At 47.2% G+C, this 23,161-nt stretch overlaps 1 protein-coding gene across 4 annotated transcripts in view; it reads left to right on the top strand.

The window, feature by feature from the left end:
* The window catches only part of LOC110521793 (3',5'-cyclic-AMP phosphodiesterase 4B), a 304,641-nt gene extending 281,867 nt beyond the window's left edge, over positions 1-22,774 (top strand). For 2 of the 4 annotated variants that reach the window (XM_090231987.1, XM_036969410.2), the window contains 7 exons: positions 12,946-13,039; positions 16,566-16,852; positions 17,002-17,166; positions 17,908-18,007; positions 18,137-18,414; positions 19,150-19,332; positions 19,461-22,774. In XM_090231987.1, the coding sequence (XP_090088113.1) occupies positions 12,946-13,039; positions 16,566-16,852; positions 17,002-17,166; positions 17,908-18,007; positions 18,137-18,414; positions 19,150-19,332; positions 19,461-19,877 (1,524 nt within the window). In that variant the 3' untranslated portion in view covers positions 19,878-22,774. Of the gene's footprint in view, positions 1-4,011; positions 5,168-11,464; positions 11,999-12,945; positions 13,040-16,565; positions 16,853-17,001; positions 17,167-17,907; positions 18,008-18,136; positions 18,415-19,149; positions 19,333-19,460 lie in introns of those variants that run through there. The other 2 variants (XM_036969411.2, XM_036969412.2) reach the window with 2 other exon arrangements.
* The last annotated feature ends 387 nt before the right edge of the window (positions 22,775-23,161 follow it).

Below are 23,161 nucleotides of genomic sequence, written 5' to 3'. Positions count from 1 at the left end.
TATTTGTTTGCAACTTAGTTAACCACGGTATCTCACAGAAACAATGTGCAATTTTTGTCCTGCTCAATTCAATGCAATTTCATGTTTGCAATTTCATAGCAAGAGAGGGTTTGCGTCTTTGGGTAAATGGAGAGTGTGTGTGTGTGTGTACTTGTCTTCCTACCTTATCAGGACCCAAATGTCCTAGCAGTTAGGTTAGGGTTTTGGGGTTAAGGTTGGGGTTAGGGTTTTGGTGGGTTAAGGAGTGGGGTTAGTGTAATGTTTAGGGTTAGAGAAACTATGATTTTCTTTTATGGTCAAACATTTTTACTCCCCAAAAAGTCCAGAAATGTCCCGAAAATAAAAGAGATGCATAGGACCCTTGGACTGTGTGACTGTCTTCCTGTCTCCTTCCTGGTACCCGCTCAGACCAGACTACAATAGACCTCCCAGAATGCCCTGGGGCAGGGTTAATGGCCCTGTTTATTTGGCCCATTGCTGACGTCATCAGGACACACGCAGGACAGAAGGGACTTTTACTAAAGACAATGGAGGAGCTTGCATGCGTACACACACACACACACACACAGACACACACACACACACATTTCATAGGGACTGACTGACAGACAATACAGACTTAGAAAGTTAATGTCGCTGGGCAAATGAGGTTTAGTCACTCAACAGACACTGAACAACTGACAGATTATTGATTCAAACTCATTCACCTTGGTTGAAAAAAAGCCAAAAACAAGAAACACACGAGCCAGACTGAGAAGCCGTCCCAGCCTAAACAGTCACATGGACAGACTGAATGACTGGGCGCCAGACAGACTGAGGGAGGAGTCACTGATGGATGCTGATTCAAACTATTCTGTTTCAGTCTTCAGAATATCCCTGAATCTTTCATATGGTGTATCTTCCTGTGTTGATTCCGTTCCCTGTCTTCAGAGGAATCTCCTTGTGTTGATTCAGTTCCCTGTCTTCAAATGAATCTCCCTGTGCTGATTCAGTTCCCTGTCTTCAGATGAATCTCCCTGTGCTGATTCAGTTCCCTGTCTTCAGAGGAATCTCCTTGTGTTGATTCAGTTCCCTGTCAGAGGAATCTCCTTGTGTTGATTCAGTTCCCTGTCTTCAGAGGAATCTCCCTGTGTTGAATCAGTTCCCTGACTTCAGAGGAATCTCCTTGTGTTGATTCAGTTCCCTGTCTTCAGAGGAATCTCCCTGTGTTGATTCAGTTCCCTGTTTTCAGAGGAATCTCCCTGTGTTGATTCAGTTTTTGTCTTCAGAGGAATCTCCCTGTGTTGATTCAGTTTTTGTCTTCAGAGGAATCTCCCTGTGTTGAATCAGTTCCCTGACTTCAGAGGAATCTCCTTGTGTTGATTCAGTTCCCTGTCTTCAGAGGAATCTCCCTGTGTTGATTCAGTTCCCTGTTTTCAGAGGAATCTCCCTGTGTTGATTCAGTTTTTGTCTTCAGAGGAATCTCCCTGTGTTGATTCAGTTCCCTGTCTTCAGAGGAATCTCCCTGTGTTGATTCAGTTTTTGTCTTCAGAGGAATCTCCCTGTGTTGATTCAGTTCCCTGTCTTCAGAGGAATCTCCCTGTGTTGATTCAGTTTTTGTCTTCAGAGGAATCTCCCTGTGTTGATTCAGTTCCCTGTCTTCAGAGGAATCTCCCTGTGTTGATTCAGTTTTTGTCTTCAGAGGAATCTCCCTGTGTTGATTCAGTTTTTGTCTTCAGAGGAATCTCCCTGTGTTGATTCAGTTCCCTGTCTTCAGAGGAATCTCCCTGTGTTGATTCAGTTTTTGTCTTCAGAGGAATCTCCCTGTGTTGATTCAGTTCCCTGTCTTCAGAGGAATCTCCCTGTGTTGATTCAGTTTTTGTCTTCAGAGGAATCTCCCTGTGTTGATTCAGTTTTTGTCTTCAGAGGAATCTCCCTGTGTTGATTCAGTTTTTGTCTTCAGAGGAATCTCCCTGTGTTGATTCAGTTCCCTGGCTTCCGATGAATCTCTCTGTGTTGATTCAGTTTTTGTCTTCAGAGGAATCTCCCTGTGTTGATTCAGTTTTTGTCTTCAGAGGAATCTCCCTGTGTTGATTCAGTTTTTGTCTTCAGAGGAATCTCCCTGTGTTGATTCAGTTTTTGTCTTCAGAGGAATCTCCCTGTGTTGATTCAGTTTTTGTCTTCAGAGGAATCTCCCTGTGTTGATTCAGTTTTTGTCTTCAGAGGAATCTCCCTGTGTTGATTCAGTTTTTGTCTTCAGAGGAATCTCCCTATGTTGATTCAGTTCCCTGACTTCCGATGAATCTCTCTGTGTTGATTCAGTTTTTGTCTTCAGAGGAATCTCCCTGTGTTGATTCAGTTCCCTGACTTCAGAGGAATCTCCCTGTGTTGATTCAGTTTTTGTCTTCAGAGGAATCTCCCTGTGTTGATTCAGTTTTTGTCTTCAGAGGAATCTCCCTGTGTTGATTCAGTTCCCTGGCTTCCGATGAATCTCTCTGTGTTGATTCAGTTTTTGTCTTCAGAGGAATCTCCCTGTGTTGATTCAGTTCCCTGACTTCAGAGGAATCTCCCTGTGTTGATTCAGTTCCCTGACTTCATAGGAATCTCCCTGTGTTGATTCAGTTCCCTGACTTCCGATGAATCTCTCTGTGCTGATTCAGTTTTTGTCTTCAGAGGAATCTCCCTGTGTTGATTCAGTTTTTGTCTTCAGAGGAATCTCCCTGTGTTGATTCAGTTTTTGTCTTCATAGGAATCTCCCTGTGTTAATTCAGTTCCCTGACTTCCGATGAATCTCTCTGTGCTGATTCAGTTTTTGTCTTCAGAGGAATCTCCCTGTGTTGATTCAGTTTTTGTCTTCAGAGGAATCTCCCTGTGTTGATTCAGTTTTTGTCTTCAGAGGAATCTCCCTGTGTTGATTCAGTTTTTGTCTTCAGAGGAATCTCCCTGTGTTGATTCAGTTTTTGTCTTCAGAGGAATCTCCCTGTGTTGATTCAGTTTTTGTCTTCAGAGGAATCTCCCTGTGTTGATTCAGTTTTTGTCTTCAGAGGAATCTCCCTGTGTTGATTCAGTTCCCTGACTTCCGATGAATCTCTCTGTGTTGATTCAGTTTTTGTCTTCAGAGGAATCTCCCTGTGTTGATTCAGTTCCCTGGCTTCCGATGAATCTCTCTGTGTTGATTCAGTTTTTGTCTTCAGAGGAATCTCCCTGTGTTGATTCAGTTCCCTGACTTCAGAGGAATCTCCCTGTGTTGATTCAGTTCCCTGACTTCATAGGAATCTCCCTGTGTTGATTCAGTTCCCTGACTTCCGATGAATCTCCCTGTGTTGATTCAGTTTTTGTCTTCAGAGGAATCTCCCTGTGTTGATTCAGTTTTTGTCTTCATAGGAATCTCCCTGTGTTAATTCAGTTCCCTGACTTCCGATGAATCTCTCTGTGCTGATTCAGTTTTTGTCTTCAGAGGAATCTCCCTGTGTTGATTCAGTTTTTGTCTTCAGAGGAATCTCCCTGTGTTGATTCAGTTTTTGTCTTCAGAGGAATCTCCCTGTGTTGATTCAGTTCCCTGGCTTCCGATGAATCTCTCTGTGTTGATTCAGTTTTTGTCTTCAGAGGAATCTCCCTGTGTTGATTCAGTTCCCTGACTTCAGAGGAATCTCCCTGTGTTGATTCAGTTTTTGTCTTCAGAGGAATCTCCCTGTGTTGATTCAGTTCCCTGTCTTCAGAGGAATCTCCCTGTGCTGCCCTGAGGGCCATACTGGTTCTGCTTTGGCCATTATTTGGGCCATTGTGATGAGAGATAAGATAACATAAGACACTCATTTATTTATTTTTTATTTTATTTTACCTTTATTTAACCAGGCAAGTCAGTTAAGAACAAATTCTTATTTTCAATGACGGCCTGGGAACAGTGGGTTAACTGCCTGTTCAGGGGCAGAACGACAGATTTGTACCTTGTCAGCTCGGGGGTTTGAACTCACAACCTTCCGGTTACTAGTCCAACGCTCTAACCACTAGGCTACCCTGCCGCCCCACTCATAGGCCAGACCCGTAGTCCAACACACGGTAGGGAGAGGTTATCTTAAAATCCATTGTTTCTGTACCGTTAGATACCCCACTGACCCCATTGAACCGTCTTTGTGCGTGGTCGAGACACTGGATCAAGACCGTCTCCTTTGCCTTGCTTGTACTGTACACTGAAGTGTATTTTTTAATGTAGACAACTTTCACAGAGTAGCATTGAGCATGATGCCAGCTGCATTCACTGTCATGAAGAGAATACAAATGTGTCTTAGAATACGGTTTCAGATGACGTTGGAGACAACATTCTTGAAGATCTGACAGCATTTGAAACCTAAGTAAAGGGCGGTGAAAGTCTTCAGTTCTGACATTTAGACTGATTCCGGTAAAACACCCAAGGTAAAGTGCATCGAACTTTGTCCGTGTCTGTCTGTCTGTCTGGCTCTATGACTGTATCGGATTGCCTGTAAGTGATGTGCTCTTGCTCAGACTTGCATCTTCCGTGTAGGAGTCAAGAACAATTAGAAGTTTGACTGTTCCTTTTTCCCCCCGAGTCAGGGTTTCAAACTCTCACTATTAGTTTCAACAGGTCAAATCAGGAGAGGTAGGTTATCATTTTATTTACTTTGAATCTGCTTTTCAAGGAAACGCACTGTTTGGACTGACAACAGGAATATCAGAATGATCATGATATTGTTAGCAGTGTACTGACAGTGTAAACAATGCTACCCTGATGCTGGCTGCTGCAACTCTGGGTTAGAGAACAGGCAGTAGACTGTCAGGGGGAGAGAGGCAGAACTGTGTGTGTGTGTGTGTGTGTGTGTGTGTGTGTGTGTGTGTGTGTGTGTGTGTGTGTGTGTGTGTGTGTGTGTGTGTGCGTTGAGCAGAAGTCACACACGCACTCACACACCCAGCTCCCTCGCGATAAGAGTAGGCAAGCCCGAGCACCCAACTCAAAGTGAGTCAGTAGAGCTATCGCGTTTCCTCACCCTCCCCACGTCAGAGTCTGAGGCTTGGCCCTTACTCACAGTTTCAGTACATACAGACGCTGCTTCCGCGAGCCCCGGCACTCTGCAGGACTAAACCCAACCAAGCTGCTCATACACACAAGATGGGAGCCTGCTGCCTGGAAAAGAAAGAGAGAAAGTTGGGGAAACTGAACGGTTGGAGAAAGGTAAAGTTCAAATTCTTTTGGAATTGCTTACTTGTTGAAGCTTTTTCCTATTTTGAAGCTTTTAAATGGACTTTTCTGATCTATTTTGGGGTGGAAATGTATTGGCGTATTCATACTGAAAACTTAAGTTATTTTTCCGCATCATATGCGGTTGCTTTGGGGTTTTGCCATTGCTGTATGGTAGGCCTATACCGAGTTGAGTTTTATTTTATGCTGCTTTTAACCAAGTCTTGGGGAAAGTTATTTCTCTGCCTGCAAGTCTTTATATAATTATAGTTTGTGTACACTTGGGCTATTTGGTAAGATTTTGAGAAGGACACCAATATTAATGGATGTAATGCTGGTCCTTTGTCATGACTGGACTTACGACAGCAGAGCGCACCACTGGTCAAAGCTGCAGTCGTGGATGCTTTGTCTGAATTGGGCTGCCAGTGCCCTGCAGATAGTCTTTGTGGGTCTGTCAGTTGAGTTTCTGTGCTATGGCTTTCAGTGTTCACTGATACATTTTTATCAGTGAAATATTAACGTAGACTTTTTGAGTCCTTTTGAGAGTTGTGAGACAGCTGTTTGCTGGAGTTGCTTAAAGTTTACTTTAGCTTTTCAATGTTCATGGAATATATTTCAATCTGAATTGATAGAATAACAAAGCCGTCACCCCACCTTTGTTTAGGTAAAAATAAATAAAAAAATATTAGGGATGGTTGTGGAGAAATGTACCCATTCTCAAATAATTCAAAGCAAGAGTTACGCTGCCAATCACTGATCATCCATGATATCAAAATGGTCGTTTGAACTATGTTTTGAGGCTATACAGTGTTTGCTTGCATTTACTTTGTATACAAAAATTGAAGTATGACAAGCTTCTATTTTGGGTTCTGATTGGGTACAACAGTTTGAACTAAAAAAAAAAAAAAAATAAAATGGACGTAACATGGATTCTAGCTTCAAGGACGTTGTTGTTGTTCTCTGAAATGTCCTCCATCATTCCGTTTATCCGGAGAATCTGCATGTCTCCAAACCAAGTTGTTTGAGTGAACGAGGAAAGTGGCCTGCTCGAAACGTGGTGCTTCCATCTCTTGCTAATACCACCTGCCAATGCCCCCGTGAGCCATGAGGTGGTTTCTTGTCAGATTTGTGAAAGAGTCGACATCTGCCATTGAATACGGTGAGGCGGCGGTGTTGAACTCCTACGTCTAAAGGCCACGATGAGTGGGTTTAGTGCAGCGTATCTTAACGGATCTCTCTGTAGGTTGAGATGGGGCTGCCAAACACAAGTGAAAACCACCCGGAGCTCTCTGACAGCCTGCACTGACGGGACATTCAACCCGGTGTCAGATTTGAGTGATATGCCTTGTCTTGTTTCTTTATTTGTTCCGCCTCTCTTTTTCTCTTTAATCATCTATTTCCCCCTTTCTCTTGTATCATGCAGTTCGCCAGTTCCTCTGATGATCTTGTTTGTGGGCTAATGACGGCATGCCTATGTGCACACGTGCAGACACTCTTACGCACGCGCACACACACACACACAGACACACGTTGCCATCGCAGCCAGAGCCAGTCGCTTGCGAGTCGTCAGAGGTAATGTGGATTCAGGCTCTGTGGGGTTGGTCTCTAAGCTTACTGCCCTCGTCCCTGAGGAAACACATGTCACTGTCTATGTTGCCCCATCATAACCACTGTGTAATCCCTGTGCGCCATATGTTTGCCAAGGCCGGGGAATCAAGCGCAACTTAATAAGATTACCCGGCACCGAAGTCGTATGCGGTTTAAAATCATACTATTGCATGACGTTTGATAAAACCGTGCTATTTTGCTCTGCAAATTCCCCATCTTGAGCCGGAGTCATATTTTCACTTCTATGGAAGTAGTGTCAAATTCAACAAAGTTAACTTAGCTGAGAAGTTAAGCAGTGGACTAACTGTTAGTCTGTTCAGCTGACAATATGAGGACACAGTGTCCACTAGTGGCGGAAAGAGGACATGAAATTACATTTTGAGTTTTGGAGATCCTCTGTGGCCATCAGTGGTGTTATAAACTCAAGTCATTTCAAAAGATGCCACAAGACATGCACTGTCCTGTACATCCCTATCTGCCGGTCTTCCCGTCTGCCTGCCTGCCTGTCGGTCTGTCTGCCTGCCTGTTGGTCTGTCTGTTTGCTTGATTGTATGCCTGCCTGTCTGTATGCCTGCCTGCCTGTCGGTCTGTCTGTTTGCTTGATTGTATGCCTGCCTGTCTGTATGCCTGACTGCTATCCACTGTGTCCTGTCCTATAGGATCAAATCTGAATGGAGGGACTTTTTTCACAACGAAATGCAATCACCATGCAGTTCTATACTGGCTCTGCTGCAAAGGCTTCTGGGAAACACAGCAGCTCCCTGCTGGATCTCCCCCACCCCTTGCAGCTAGAGGGGAGGGAGGCAGGGGGGTGAGAGACCGAAGATTAGAGTAGAGAGAGAGCGAGAAGAGAGAGAGAGAGAGAGCTTCCGACAGACCTCTCTGAGCCCATTCTCTGTGTCAGAGGCCACAGCATATCTGAATGAAGCATCAACACTCAGATCATCAAATATTAACATCAACTCTCATTCTCATTTACAGTCAGCTCATAGAGATTCATAGAGACAACCTTGGGTGGTGGATACCTAAACAGATCAACACTGAGAGAGAGGGGAGGAGGGGGAGAGATGCAGTAGGGATGCAGCACACACAGAGGGCAGAGAGCATCATGAAGAACAAGGAACACACCAGGCAGGTCCGAGATACTGTTGTGAAGAAGTTTAAAGCCGGATTTGGATACAAAAAGATTTCCCAAGCTTTAAAAATCCCAAGGAGCACTGTGCAAGCGATAATATTGAAATGGAAGGAGTATCAGACCACTGCAAATCTACCAAGACCTGGCCGTCCCTCTAAACTTTCAGCTCATACAAGGAGAAGACTGATCAGAGATGCAGCCAAGAGGCCCATGATCACTCTGGATGAACTGCAGAGATCTACAGCTGAGGTGGGAGACTCTGTCCATAGGACAACAATCAGTCGTGTATTGCACAAATCTGGCCTTTATGGAAGAGTGGCAAGAAGAAAGCCATTTCTTAAAGATATCCATAAAAAGTGTCGGTTAAAGTTTGCCACAAGCCACCTGGGAGACACACCAAACATGTGGAAGAAGGTGCTCTGGTCAGATGAAACCAAAATTTAACTTTTTGGCAACAATGCAAAATGTTATGTTTGGCGTAAAAGCAACACAGCTCATCACCCTGAACACACCATACCCACTGTCAAACATGGTGGTGGCAGCATCATGGTTTGGGCCTGCTTTTCTTCAGCAGGGACAGGGAAGATGGTTAAAATTGATGGGAAGATGGATGGAGCCAAATACAGGACCATTCTGGAAGAAAACCTGATGGAGTCTGCAAAAGACCTGAGACTGGGACGGAGATTTGTCTTCCAACAAGACAATGATCCAAAACATAAAGCAAAATCTACAATGGAATGGTTCAAAAATAAACATATCCAGGTGTTAGAATGGCCAAGTCAAAGTCCAGACCTGAATCCAATCGAGAATCTGTGGAAAGAAGTGAAAACTGCTGTTCACAAATGCTCTCCATCCAACCTCACTGAGCTCGAGCTGTTTTGCAAGGAGGAATGGGAAGCAATGTCAGTCTCTCGATGTGCAAAACTGATAGAGACATACCCCAAGCGACTTACAGCTGTAATCGCAGCAAAAGGTGGCGCTACAAAGTATTAACTTAAGGGGGCTGAATAATTTTGCACGCCCAATTTTTCAGTTTTTGATTTGTTAAAAAAGTTTGAAATATCCAATAAATGTCGTTCCACTTCATGATTGTGTCCCACTTGTTGTTGATTCTTCACAAAAAAATAAAAAAATAAAAAAATAAAAAAAATAAAAAAATATAAATATCTTTATGTTTGAAGCCTGAAATGTGGCAAAAGGTCGCAAAGTTCAAGGGGGCCGAATACTTTCGCAAGGCACTGTATATGGGCTGGGGTGTGTATATGGGCTAGGGTGTGTATATGGGCTGGGGTGTGTATATGGGCTGGCGTGTGTATATGGGCTGGGGTGTGTATATTGCCTGGCGTGTGTATATGGGCTGGGGTGTGTATATGGGCTGGGGTGTGTATATGGTATAGGGTGTGTAAATGGGCTGGGGTGTGTTTATGGGATAGGGTGTGTTTCTGGGTTAGGGTGTGTAAATGGGCTGGGGTGTGTTTATGGGATAGGGTGTGTTTCTGGGTTAGGGTGTATATGGGCTGGGGTGTGTTTATGGGATAGGGATGTGACAAGTGCTGTGTGTTCAGTAGAGCTGTTGTTGAGTCCTGAGGAGCGGAGGCGGCAGTGTCGTTGTTTTAGCTGCGCTTGTTCCTTTCTCCACCACCTCGCAGAGACATCCCCCGCTGTTATAGTCCTCATATTATGTCGTATGCAGTGTATTATATAACGAGGGCTTCTTCTCATGTCTTATATTTTTTTGTCTCCCTTTCCTTTCCGACACCCTCCTCCCTTTCTCTGGTTCGCCCGTCTCTGCAACAGGAGGATCCTTTCCGCCACCCTCCTCCCTTTCTCTGGTTCGCCCGTCTCTGCAACAGGAGGATCCTTTCCGCCACCCTCCTCCCTTTCTCTGGTTCGCCCGTCTCTGCAACAGGAGGATCCTTTCCGCCACCCTCCTCCCTTTCTCTGGTTCGCCCGTCTCTGCAACAGGAGGATCCTTTCCGCCACCCTCCTCCCTTTCTCTGGTTCGCCCGTCTCTGCAACAGGAGGATCCTTTCCGCCACCCTCCTCCCTTTCTCTGGTTCGCCCGTCTCTGCAACAGGAGGATCATCTGGACACTCCTCTCGCCCCATCATTCCCAGCGCAGTGTTCCGCTCGCTCATCGGAGACTCCTGGGAAGGTTTTTCCTGCCGTTTCCTACAGACGAGCGCTGACATGAGAACACTCAGTTTCACAATCGTGGATAGTCCTCTCGCCGTACTGGGGGATTGTTTCACGACAAGCAATGAGAAGCCTTGCCGAGGAGGAAAGATAACTGAAACTATATTGAGGTCTTCCTGAATAGGCCTGGTTCCATTTCAAATAACACGCATCCCAATTACACAGTCAGTTGAAATGATAGCTTTTTGCGGATGGCCTCCGGCCTTTGCCTGTCTGTTTGCTTGTTTACATCTGCTCCTCCAAGGGCAGCCAACCCCATTGATCGTAGGAGGGCGGGAGAGAGACCAAGATTAATGACACTGTTGGGAAGTGGCAGCAGTGAGAGAAATTGACATGTAAGTGGCTGAGAGTGAGGGAGAGGTGGAATGAAAGAGGGGAGGAACTAGTGCTTTTCACTCAGCAGTTGAACCACTGGTGTGTCCTCGTGACGGCGGGGCTGCCTCGCTAGTGTTCGGAGGGGGAAACCTCTCGCTGAAACAGCAGCCAGCCAGCCAGCCGCACCACTCTCTCTGGTCACGTGACACTGTTGCCATGGCGTTGGGATGTTCTGGTAATTGGCGTACACAGACAGAGTGGAGGAAAGAGGGAGAGAGAGAGAGAGAGAGAGTTGGGGGCTGATCTGATGTCAACCCAAATTGGTGAAGGATGCAATTATCTACCATTCTCTCTCTTTGGTGTTTTCTCTCGCTTTTCTCCCGCTCCACGGTTGTGTAAAAATAGCCTGCCACGGATACCCTGACAACCTCTCATGTTATTATGGGCTGTGGATAATGAACAGCCACTGTGGTCCTGCTGACACATGTCAGGCAATAGAAAGAGAGAAACTGTGCCCTTCCTTCTCATTTCACCCACTTCTGCGTAAGGTACATTTATACATGCAATCCCCCATGCCTCCCTCAAATACTGTATTAAAAATGGCTGAATGGCAGCACTAGTCTGTGGTCCTCTGGCAGACAGATAAGAAATAGAGGCTTTCCTCATCCTTGCTTATGTCAGGGAGGAGGGAAGTGGGTTATCTGCAGTGGCAGGGCTGCAGAGGAGAGGAGGGGGAAGAGAGGAGAGGAGGATAGAGAAGAAGAGAGCTCCTGTATCCTGTATCCCTGGCTCCCATTCCTACCCCTCCCCACTGCCGGGCTGTGCTGCTGGGGGCTCCCCCCCCCCCCCCTTCGCTCTGCTTTGCTCCGCTTTCTGTCAAATCATGTGCGCTGTGTGCAGCATGTTGCTGGGGATGGTAGACTAAAAGCAGGGGGGGGGACCGAGAGAGAGAGAAATGAGGGAGGGAGAGAGCTGCAGCAGTGAGAGTGGAGTTAGATGAATACAGCAGAGGAAGTCCCCCCCCCCCCCCCCCACTCCAGTCAGATGAGCATCGCAGTTCTTCTCCTAGTCCTCTCTCCATCCCAGTGTTTTTTCCCTCCTCCCCTTGTCTATTATTCAGCCGTGCTCAGAGCCCCCCCCTAGCTCAGATCTAGCTCATAACTCCATAGCTCCAGCTGCCGCCCAGCTCTGTGGATCTCCTAGCCCAAGACGGAGCTCCTTACCCTGGCTCCAACACCTAGCCTGCTCCCCTCTCTTCTTACCTAGACATGGAGACCCTCACTGAGACGTCTGCTGAGAGAGAGAGCGACCAGTCATCTTTATCTAACTGTTCTATTAGCCGTTGAGCCACAACACCAAGGGAGCAGAGAAGAGGAGAGAAGAGGGGGATTTTTTTTTTTTTTAGCACTAAAGGAATCCGTTCATCTGCCTCACTCTATTTTACCGCGGTGGATTACAGTGCTGCTACGGCCGTTGCTGCTGCTGGCTCTCTGTCCTGTAGGGAGGGAAAAACGGGGTCCAAAATGCCTGAAGTGAACTACCTGTTGTCTGTGTCTTGGGGTTACATTAAGGTGTGTTTTGTGCCATTAGCTCACATTGCTGCTTGGGATAACATGACATTACTCTGTGTTTTGGTGTTTGAGCTGTTGTAGTATTTTTGGTGGTCTCTGTGTTCTAGAGCTGTGTAGTTGGGTTGTGGTCGTAGAACAGAACTGGTGTTATTTAGCTGGGCTGCGTCTCCATCTTGCCTGCAGCTCTTCAAAACAGAATAGCGTTTCTGTGGATGGGGCTAGAGATCTCTCTCTCTCTCTCTCTCTCTCTCTCTCTCTCTCTCTCTCTCTCTCTCTCTCTCTCTCTCTCTCTCTCTCTCTCTCTCTCTCTCTCTCTCTCTCTCTCTCTCTCTCTCTCTCTCTCTCTCTCTCTCTCTCTCTCTCTCTCTCTCTCTCTCTCTCTCTCTCTCTCTCTCTCTCTCTCTCTCTCTCTCTCTCTCTCTCTCTCTCTCTCTCTCTCTCTCTCTCTCTCTCTCTCTCTCTCTCTCTCTCTCTCTCTCTCTCTCTCTCTCTCTCTCTCTCTGAAAAACATACACAGACAGATGCTGCTGCAGTGGGGGTGCTTCCCCACATTCCCATGCAGATCCTGTGTCGTTATGCACGGTTTTCCTCATAGACTGTATAATAATACAGGGTTTTATACATTGCAGATTAGCAGAATGTCCCCTTGCAATATGAACCATAAAGCATGAACGTGAAACCAGATGAATCTGCACTGTATAATAGGATGCTCAGGGGGTTTTAGTTGTTATATGAAAACAATCCAATTGTTATTTTCCAACTCCCTTTTGGACTGATTCTGTGTAATGTCTCGAGATTTGTTTCGAGATTTTGTTTAATGTTTGTATAAAGCTCGACTGAGCATACAGTAATGTTTTTTTCCATGGAATCTTCCAGCACCATCATTTCTTCCAGGTTTTCCGGTAGTTTCCAGGATCCTGACCTTTTCCCCCTCTTATTTTCCCCAGTTCAAGAGAATGTTGAATCGGGAGCTGACACACCTATCAGAGATGAGTCGCTCCGGCAACCAGGTGTCCGAGTTCATCTCCAACACCTTCCTAGGTAAAGCCCTGATCTCACACACACACACACACACACACACACACACACACACACACACACACACACACACACACACACACACACACACACACACTCTCTCTCTCTCATTTGGTCAGCGTTTCACAAACTCGGTCCTGGGCCCCCGCTGGGTGCACATTTTGGTTTTTACCCTAGCACTACACAGCTGATTCAAATGATCAACGCTTGATGATGAGTTGGTTATTTGAATCAGCTGTGTAGTGCTAGGGCAAAAAACAAAACGTGCACCCAGCGGGGGCCCCAGGACCGGGTTTGGGAACCCCAATTCATTTGCTTTTGATGCCTGACTGTTCCCACCCACTTCTTATAGCCCTCTTAAAACACATTTTAATACACCCACACAGATGCATATATGTGTGCAGTATACCGCAGTGTGTCTGTGGGGTTCCCCCTCCATTTTGTCTGGCTGAGGCTGGCTGTCTGCTTGTTGCTGGCGTGCACTGCAAAACACTGCATCGACTCTGGTTGATCTGTTTATGACACGTCCTGCCCCTCTAAATGCCTATCCAAACCAAATCAGAGAGGAAAAGCTTGAAGCTTTGAGATGGTTCGCTGGCGACGCACTTCATAGTGAGGTGCCTCTGCTGCTGGTTGATTGACAGCTGAGATTTCCAGGCAACATTAGAGCCGGTGGATAGACAGATTGCGAGAGAGAGAGAGGGGTAGTTGGAGGTTCCAGTCGTGACTCTGTGGATGCCTCCCAAAATGCACCCTGTTCATTATATAGTGCGCTACATACGCAATAGGGTGCCTTTTGGGACACAGTGTGATTGAAGAGAAAGGACAATACGGTCGTCCATGGCGTCCTGTACCATGTGTGATGCGCCGCCATCCGAATCCAGTCCTATTTAGTCGAAAGTGGATGGGATTCTCCCACTGCAGCGTCTTGAGCGAGAGAAGATGGGGGAGAGATTGGGAGGGGGGAAATGGGGAGAGATGGAGGGACCGGTGTTCCGCAGTAGAGGTGCGGCGGGGGCACGGTGGAACCCCCTCATGAAAACTGAGCAGCCCATTCAGTGACTCATCCCCATGTTAATGTGTCTCTCGCTTTCTTTGCCCCCATCCCTCCTCGCTCCCCCCATCTCTCCATGCCTGAGGAAGTGAGTGCGTAGATCAGACGCAGATGGGAGATGGGAGTTTCTACCTTTCTACCGCTCCATAGTTCCCTGTGAGAGTGGGTTAGAGCTGGAGCTGGTTGGCTGTTAATATGGGAAAGAGAAGCAGAGGAAAGCACTGGGAGTTTTTTTGTACTGAGCTCACCACTGACTGGGATGATATTTCTAATTATGTTACAGTTCATTGTTTCTTTAGAAGACAAAGGCAGGGCCTCCCGAGTGGCGCAGTGGTCTAAGGCACTGCATCGCAGCGCAAGCTGTGCCACTAGAGATGCTGGGTTCGAGTCCAGGCTCTGTCGCTGCCGGCCGGGTACCGGGAGACCCATGGGGCGGTGCACAATCGGCCAAGCGTCGTCCGGGTTAAGGGGAGGGTTTGGCCAGCAGGGATGTCCTTGTCTCTTGGCGCACTAGTGACTCCTGTGGTGTACTGGGCGCAGGGCACACTGACACGATCGCCTGGTGTACTGTGTTTCCTCTGACACATTGGTGCGGCTGGCTTCCGGGTTAAGTGGGCACTGTGTCAAGAAGCAGTGCGGCTTGGTTGGGTTGTGTTTCGAGAGGCACGGCTCTCGACCTTCGCCTCTCCCGAGTCCATACGAGAGTTGCAGCGATGAGACAAGACTGTAACTACCAATTGGACACCACGAAATTGGGGAGGAAAAGGGGGTCATAAAAAAATATATAGACAAAACAAAGGCAAGGGGATAAAATGGTTGACATTTACGGCTGTCTTATTCAAATCTCCCTCTCTACAACACACACAGACATCATGTTCCACCCATGTTGTTGTTCATATTGTCAAGTCCTGGGACACCTTGTTAATCCTCTGGTTGATCCCTTTAAGTGAGTGCATCATATTGGGCAACTCATCCCTGAGGGACTGTGGGTTGGAGATGATGGTGGACACCTGGCGGACAGGGCTCTGTCCAGCTCGCTACCACAGTAACAGCCAGGCAGAACTCATTAAAAGCCCAAATCCACCCTCACACATGTGCTCTCTCTCTCTCTCTCTCTCTCTCTCTCTCTCTCTCTCGCATCTGAGCATAATATGGAACGGGCTAGAGGGGATTCAGCATTTCAGAAGAATAAATGTGTGAGAAATAGAGAGAGGGGGAAGCGAGAGATGGGAGAGAGAGACGTGACAGTCTAGTCTGGGCCTCAGAGGAAAGAGGTCATGTCAACACTCCACCTGCATGAAAAGCGGTGAATTAGCAAAACCACTTCCGACAGACAGACAGACAGACAGACAGACAGACAGACAGACAGACAGAAAGACAGACAGACAGACAGACAGACAGACAGACAGACAGACAGACAGAGGCCATTATGTGAGGGTCCATACAAAACCCATTGAAAAATAGAACGACATTCTATGTCTATGACAACAACCTACTTCCCCTTCCATTCACAGAGTTCTGGTCCATTCTGTGTGTATGTGAATAGGAGAGTGGGCTCAGTGGCGTGTCTGAGCAGCTAGTAGACATCGCTTCACTGGTGATAATGACGGTGATAATGAACTACAGGACCCAGTGTGTTGCTCTTCCCCCTGTTTCCCCACACGTCACTTTACAGAATGCTTAATCGCCCAGTCTCTATAATGACTGAAGGAGGAAAGAGGGAGAGAGAGGGGGGGGGGGGGGTAGAGTGACAGTGATTATTTGAATTACAGCAGTGGTAATTGAATAACTCTCAGCGGAGGGAGGGCAGGATAGTTCAGCTGTGAGAGGGTCGACTGCAGAGGAGTGGGCGTATACTGTAAAGAGCTATATACCACACCACTAGAGGATGTGATATCTCAAACATGTGGGGTTAAGAGCACTGGGTGAGAGGGGGTACAGCCCCCCCCCCCCCCTCCCCTTTGCCTTAGAGATGTAAAACACCTCCGGGAGATGTGCATGTGGAACATTCGGGACCTTCTTTACCCCTTTGCTTCTCAATGGGATTGTCTCGGTGGTATTATCAACGTATGGCCTTTTTGAGTCAAGGGAGCAGGAGCCGAGCAGGGGAGAGAAAGGACCACAGAGAGAACGCGTTACAGAGGGGACGTAGCAGGTGATCCAGACGGACGAGGGAGGAAGGAGAACAAGAAGGATGGATGAATGAGTCTATTCTTTCCTTTTAGCCTGTACAGGTGCATCCAGACCAGTGCACCTGGGACCCGGTTCACAGGCAGAGTTCATTGCAATGACCTCACTAAACCAAATGTTCTCTGGCAGGGGAAGTGAAAGTGAACGGGTCATCTCACTCCCCTTTCCCTCCTCTCCTCTTTTGCCCTTCTCTCTGTGCTCACACACACACACGCACAAACATGTACAGAATGACACGGAGTATCCTAACCCCCCCCCTGTTTTCTCTCTCTCTCTTCTCTCCAGACAAACAGAACGACATGGACATGCCGTCGGTGACGCCCAAGGAGAAGGCCGGCCGGGAGAAGAAGAAGCAGCAGCTGATGATGACTCAGATCAGTGGAGTGAAGAAGGTCTCTCACGGACCCTCCCTCTCCAGCTCCTCCATCTCACGGTTCGGGGTCAAGACGGACAAGGAGGATATGCTCTCCAAGGAGCTGGAGGATCTGAATAAGTGGGGGTTGAACATCTTCACCGTGTCCGAGTACTCCGAACATAGACCGCTCACCTGTATCATGTATGCCATCTTCCAGGTACGTTATAACTGGCTCCTACACACGCGCACACACCCCCACATGCACACATATGCATGGCAGGCGGGCACACGCACACACACAATATGTTACAGCTGTACGTTTTGGACGGAAAACAGTACTGACTCATATCCTCGTGTCCCCTGCAGGAGAGAGACCTGCTGAAGACGTTTAAGATCCCGACGGAGACGTTTGTGGCGTACATGATGACCCTGGAGGACCACTACCATGGAGACGTGGCCTACCACAACAGCCTCCACGCGGCAGACGTGGCCCAGTCCACACACATCCTGCTCTCCACCCCTGCCCTCGACGTAAGCTTAAGTCCCTCGGGAAGAAATCCGAGCCCCACACCCTGCCCTTGCTTCACCATCCCACACCCATCTGAGCTCATTGAACTCCGGCCTTAGTGTGCGCTCGCCGTACTCCCGCCCCAACCTATGAGTCCTATCGTAAATCTTCCCCGGGTTTTTAAGTTCAAACTTGAGCACCTTCCCGAGCATGCTCCCAAAGTCATCTTCCCTCAACCTGTAGACATAAACCATTAGTTTTCCTCCTTTTCTCCCTCTCTCCTTGCCCCCCCTCCCCCCTCCCTCACTCTCTCTCTCACTCCCGCCACACAATCTGTTCGTTCTCACAGCTCCTTTCCCTCCGTGGTTCTATAAATACAGTGGAACCTCATCCATGACGCAGTCTAACAGCACGACCCAGCCCTCAACGCGTCACAAGCCACTCTTCTTTTTATACATTCACCCCATCCCTCCATCCATCCTGATTATGGCCCCGCTCTTAAAGCCAGCACACCCAGTGTCAAACCACTATGGCTGAGTGCCTATAGAGAGACAAAGTTAACATAAGCTAGCCACCTTGCTAATGTAGGCCAGCGCAGTGTTTTTTTTCCACGACGTTGGCTGTTAGCGATAGCGCACACCGGGCCATAGGAATCAATGAGAGTGGGCTGCGCTGAGATGAGCTGTTCTCTGTGCCTGTTGCTTTGAGTTTTTTTCTCTCACTTGAGACATTCTAAACCCCGGATCCTCTCCCTTTCAACGCAGGCGGTCTTCAGCGATCTGGAGATCTTGGCGGCCATCTTTGCTGCAGCCATCCACGATGTCGACCACCCGGGGGTGTCCAACCAGTTCCTCATCAATACCAGTGGGTCTCTCTACTACACCTGTTTACTGCATACCTCCACTGGGAATAATATATCCATAATGTATAGCCATATCCATATTCATCGACGTAGTGCTGACCAAGTGACTCACTCTCCTCTGTCTTCCCCAGACTCTGAGCTGGCCCTGATGTACAACGACGAGTCCGTCTTAGAGAACCACCACCTGGCTGTGGGCTTCAAGCTGCTCCAGGGGGACAACTGTGACATCTTCCAGAACCTGACCAAGAAGCAGAGGCAGAGCCTGAGGAAGATGGTCATCGACATGGTCCTGGCCACTGACATGTCCAAGCACATGAGTCTGTTAGCGGACCTGAAGACCATGGTGGAGACCAAGAAGGTGACCAGCTCTGGGGTCCTGCTGCTGGACAACTACACCGACAGAATACAGGTGGGTTTATCCTGGTCGTCGTCCGGTCTCTTCCAGACCCTTCTCCTCTCCCTATTTGTATTGTAATAGCTCTAATTAGTGTCATTAAGGTGGCCTCCCACTGGCCTCCCGAATGGCGCGGTGGTCTAATGCACTACATCATAGTGCTAGCTGTGCCACTACAGATCCTGGTTCAAGTCCAGACCCATGGGGCGGCGCATAATTGGCCCAGTGTCGTCCGAGTTAGGGGAGGGTTTGGACAGCAGGGATGTTCTTGTCCCATTGCGCACTAGCAACTTCTGTGGCGGGCCCGGGCTCAATGCACACTGAAAAGGACACCAGGTGTAAGATGTTTCCTCCGACACATTAGTGCGGCTGGCTTCCGGGTTAAGGGAGCGTTGTGTCAAGAAGCAGTGCGGCTTGGCTGGGTCGTGTGTCGGAGGACGCACGGCCCTCGACCTTCGCCTCCCCCGAGTCCGTACGGGAGTTGCAGCGATGAGACAAAGACTGTAACTACCAATTGGATACCACGAAATTGGGAAGGAAAAAGGGGTATATCTATTTTTTTTGTTTTGAAAGATGGCCTCCCACTGGGATGACCTCTGCTTCTTCATCTTCCTCTGCCTCCTCCCCTCTCTCCAACCCTGTTCACTGCCTCAATTTGTCTTCCCCTCTCCTTCTCCCCTATCACCCCATATCACTCCCTCCTACTTCTCCCTCTCTAACGGTTCTTCTCTCCGTCCGTCTCTCCATCAGGTGCTGAGGAACATGGTTCACTGTGCTGACCTGAGTAACCCGACCAAGTCCCTGGAGCTGTACCGTCAGTGGACCGACCGCATCATGGAGGAGTTCTTCCACCAGGGAGACAGGGAGAGGGAGAGAGGCATGGAGATCAGCCCCATGTGTGACAAACACACCGCTTCAGTAGAGAAAAGCCAGGTATGATATTAGACACACACATACACACACACACACACACACACACACACACCCACATATAGCATTCAAGCATACACATACACTGATTCCTGACTCACCCCTTTTTTTTCCCCCTCTCCTCTCTCCAGGTGGGCTTCATAGATTACATTGTCCACCCTCTGTGGGAGACTTGGGCTGACCTGGTTCACCCTGACGCCCAGGACATCCTGGACACTCTGGAGGACAACAGGAACTGGTACCAGAGCATGATCCCCCAGAGCCCCTCTCCTCCTTGGGCCACAGAGCAGGGGGATCAGGAGGGAGGCGAAGGGGGCCAGGTGGGAGACAAGTTCCAGTTTGAACTCACCCTGGAGGAGGAGGACTCTGAGGGTACAGAGAAAGATGAACAGAGCCAGGGGGATGAGGAGGAGGAGGAAGAGGATAGTCTGGGGGAGGCGTCTCGGTCTCCGGTAGACTACTCGGACTGTCAGGACCCCGAGGAATCCATGGAGCCCACGTCGTCCATAGAGATCATTACCCACGATGCATCACCCACAGACACATAATGGGCTCTGCTGCACCGCGAAGGTGGTTGGTTTCATGTTTTAAACAGGAGAAATCCTGCAGCTGTGCTTTTTAACAAGCCCACGATGGGCTTAGTTTGAGCCCGGATGGGGCGTCAGTTTAACCCCACCCTATCCTTGCACTTGCGTTAGGAGCCGGCGACAGAGGGACAGTTTCAGTGGGGCGGCTACAAAGTTCTCAGGAAAAATGCTGCAAACATTTTGGACCTGACGGAACGGACAGGCCTCGAGGAAATGAAGGACTTTGGCCAATCTGGGAAACGGTTGTTTTTCCATCCAGACTGGCATCTGAAATGTTGACACTACTACTGAGAGAAGTTTTGTACCTTGTGACTTTTTAACGAAAATGGGATGTCAAGGGGTAGCGTTTAAACTACTGACGGATGGACGTGTGTTTTTATAGAGAGAGAAAACTGTTTACTTTTTTCCTGTACCATTTGTCAAAATACTTTTCTGTGTCTTTTTTACTATTGTCTTTTTAATCCTTTTTTTATTTATTGAACACACTTTAGTATGTACGTGAAATGTTTAGTTTTTTTCTAAAGAGTTATCCGAAAGCTCAAGAGCAAAATCCTTTTTATATCTCAGACAAAGAGAACAGTCTTCCTTACTAGTATTGGGCAATAGAAGAAATCAAACTAACTTAGACAAACAGTTCTTGGACAAACTCATCAAATACTTAAAACACGACAACAAGATACCATTTCAATCCGAGCACAACATATATGTTTCTCTATGGAAATCACGATTCATGTTACATTGTTGCTAGATTGTTGCTTCATGTGTCTGACCTCACTGTAGATGAACGGTAGGCAGATAGATCACTATAACTCAGCAAAAAAAATAATAATTAAACCCATTTCTCCCCATCTAATCTGCTTCCCCTCATTCTCCTTGAAGGACCCCCCCCCCCCCCCCACTACCCTCATGGCTCAAATCCTGATAATACTCAGACTTCAAGTTAGAAGGATATTTCTAGCTCCATCTCAAGGTATCCTGCTATTGTGTATTAATCCTATTCGACCAAATGATTCCAGAACCCGCCTGGTTCTGATGCTGTAACAAATCAAGGACCCGGCCAGATGATGAAAGGTGGCTAGGCGGCTGCCTGTGTAGAAGCCCAGTCACACCTTGGTTAGCTGTGACTATTATTCACGTTTTTTTTTTTTTTACAAACTCCTGACTCTGACCCCTAAAACAATCAGGTCAGCTATTTCTTCCTCCACCAAAAAAGGGAATAACTGAAGGAGGTGCTGCGTCTGCCCATTGACGTCAATCGAAACATTCTTTTTTTTTCTCTCTTCCCTTCCCGCTAACTGTATCACATTTCCTGGCCGGCCCGGGGAGTTTATCAGGATTTGATCCGTTAGATGTAATCTTTAGAATAGATTTGGCACTTACAAACTGTAGAGTTTGTGCTTATTTTGAGAACAATAGGATGATAACCCACAGAAGGGTATCTAGAGATTTACGTGACAGAGATACCAAACCAAGAGGCCCCCGGACAGTGTAATTCACTGTATCTTTGGGTCAGCATTAAAACCATCCACGCCTGAAAATCTGCTAGGTAGATCTTCCCTTATAGGTCTCCATGACTGGTTTTCAGATATCACCAATCCTCCCTCCATTGTTCCCTTAGGTTTACTGACATACTCAAAGGTACTTCAACTGCCTTATTGACTATACCCTCACTTCAGCAGACTTACATGGCAATCGTGTGTGTCAGTGAGTGAGTGTGTGTGAGTGCGTGTACGAGTATCAGAAAGTGTGTTTGTGAGAGTGAGTGTGTGTGCGTCCGTGTGGCCTTTGCCACCTGGCCTGACCGGACTCCACACTCCTATTCCTGTTTGTCACTAGAGCTCAAGTTGGTCCTTTGCTGTTTATAACAGTGTATTTATTACTTTCAGCTGTACATAAGAATACTGTTTCAGTCAGTGTAAATCTATTTAAATGTATATGTACTTGCATTACCTGGAGGTTGGTGGTGTCTAGCGTGTTCAAGGCTCTGTGTCGGAGTCTTTTTTTAGATTCTTTATTATAATATTGTTTCCTTTTTTTTATATATATATATTATATCCTAAGTAAATATATTCACACAAATGTTTGAGTGCCCTGAGCAACAGCTAACAAGACATATACACAACCTGTAGGTTGACAACGCATAGAGGATATGTTAAACGACAGAGACCTGGGAAGAGCTAAAAATAAATACAAGCCCGCTGTGGCTTTTATACTGTAGCCTATCACTTAGGCTCGGTATCAATATCAGACCTACAGACCAAGACTCTCTGAGCAGCTTGTAGTAAGCTAGTAACCAGACTCCTCTGTATACAACATTTTGAATGCAGATGGCTGATTTTGGGGTTCAGATCTACTGGTTCAACGGCAGCAGACAGAAACAACAGGAAGACAGACGCACACAGAACCAAGTGTCTTCGTCTTCACACCTCGCACGTACTTACTTATATGTGAAGTCGTTCAAGGGGATTATTGGTGGCATGCTACAATATCTCTGAGCACCCGCGTGATGAATCGTTACAAAAATGTGATCTTCTTGTAATTGAGCGTGCTAATGTGAACTAGTTCTATCCGACCAAAACTTGTTAGCAGTTTTGAAATTCAAAATTTGTCATCAGTATAACATTGTTAATCTATGTTCAAGCTTTTGGTCTGAGTCGTTTCCAAGTGACTAGCCAGACTTAGCACTATCTGCATGAGAGGTGGTTTTTATATGTCTGTTGAATACCTACCTACTGCGTTGCAGTTGCAGGCGGACATATTAAATGTTTCACACAATGTATGGTATAATATTGTATATTGTGTTCAAGTATCTGAAAATCTGAAATACTTTTTCTAATTAAAAACAAAACAAAGCATGACATATCTATCTTTGTCCTTATTTCACAGCAGTAGCACCAGCTCAGTCATCACATGAGATGTGTTTTAACTTGGCGAGACAGGCACATGCCGCGACATTTCCTCCTGACAGACAGTCTAGTCCTTACATGACATAAGGCCCACAGTGACACACTCGCTGTAGGAAACCAGTCAGGAGTTCTCTTCATATTCCATGGTTCAGAGACTTTTTGAGTGTTATTGGTAAAGGTTGCCTCAGGGAGAGGCTGTTTTAGTCCTTGAAAGCAGAAGATCCACCTGTGGGTTCACCTAATGAGCCTCAGCCTGTCCTCAAGTCGTGATGTGCACCTCTTGGTTTGACCTTATAGACAACACAGGGACACACAGTGTACACACACACACTCTCTCTC

This window comes from Oncorhynchus mykiss, chromosome 4 (assembly GCF_057628025.1).
Source record: "Oncorhynchus mykiss isolate SJ-2025 chromosome 4, ASM5762802v1, whole genome shotgun sequence".
In the NCBI taxonomy this organism is placed as follows: Eukaryota; Metazoa; Chordata; class Actinopteri; order Salmoniformes; family Salmonidae; genus Oncorhynchus; species Oncorhynchus mykiss.
This window is presented reverse-complemented; position numbering and strand designations above follow the sequence as displayed.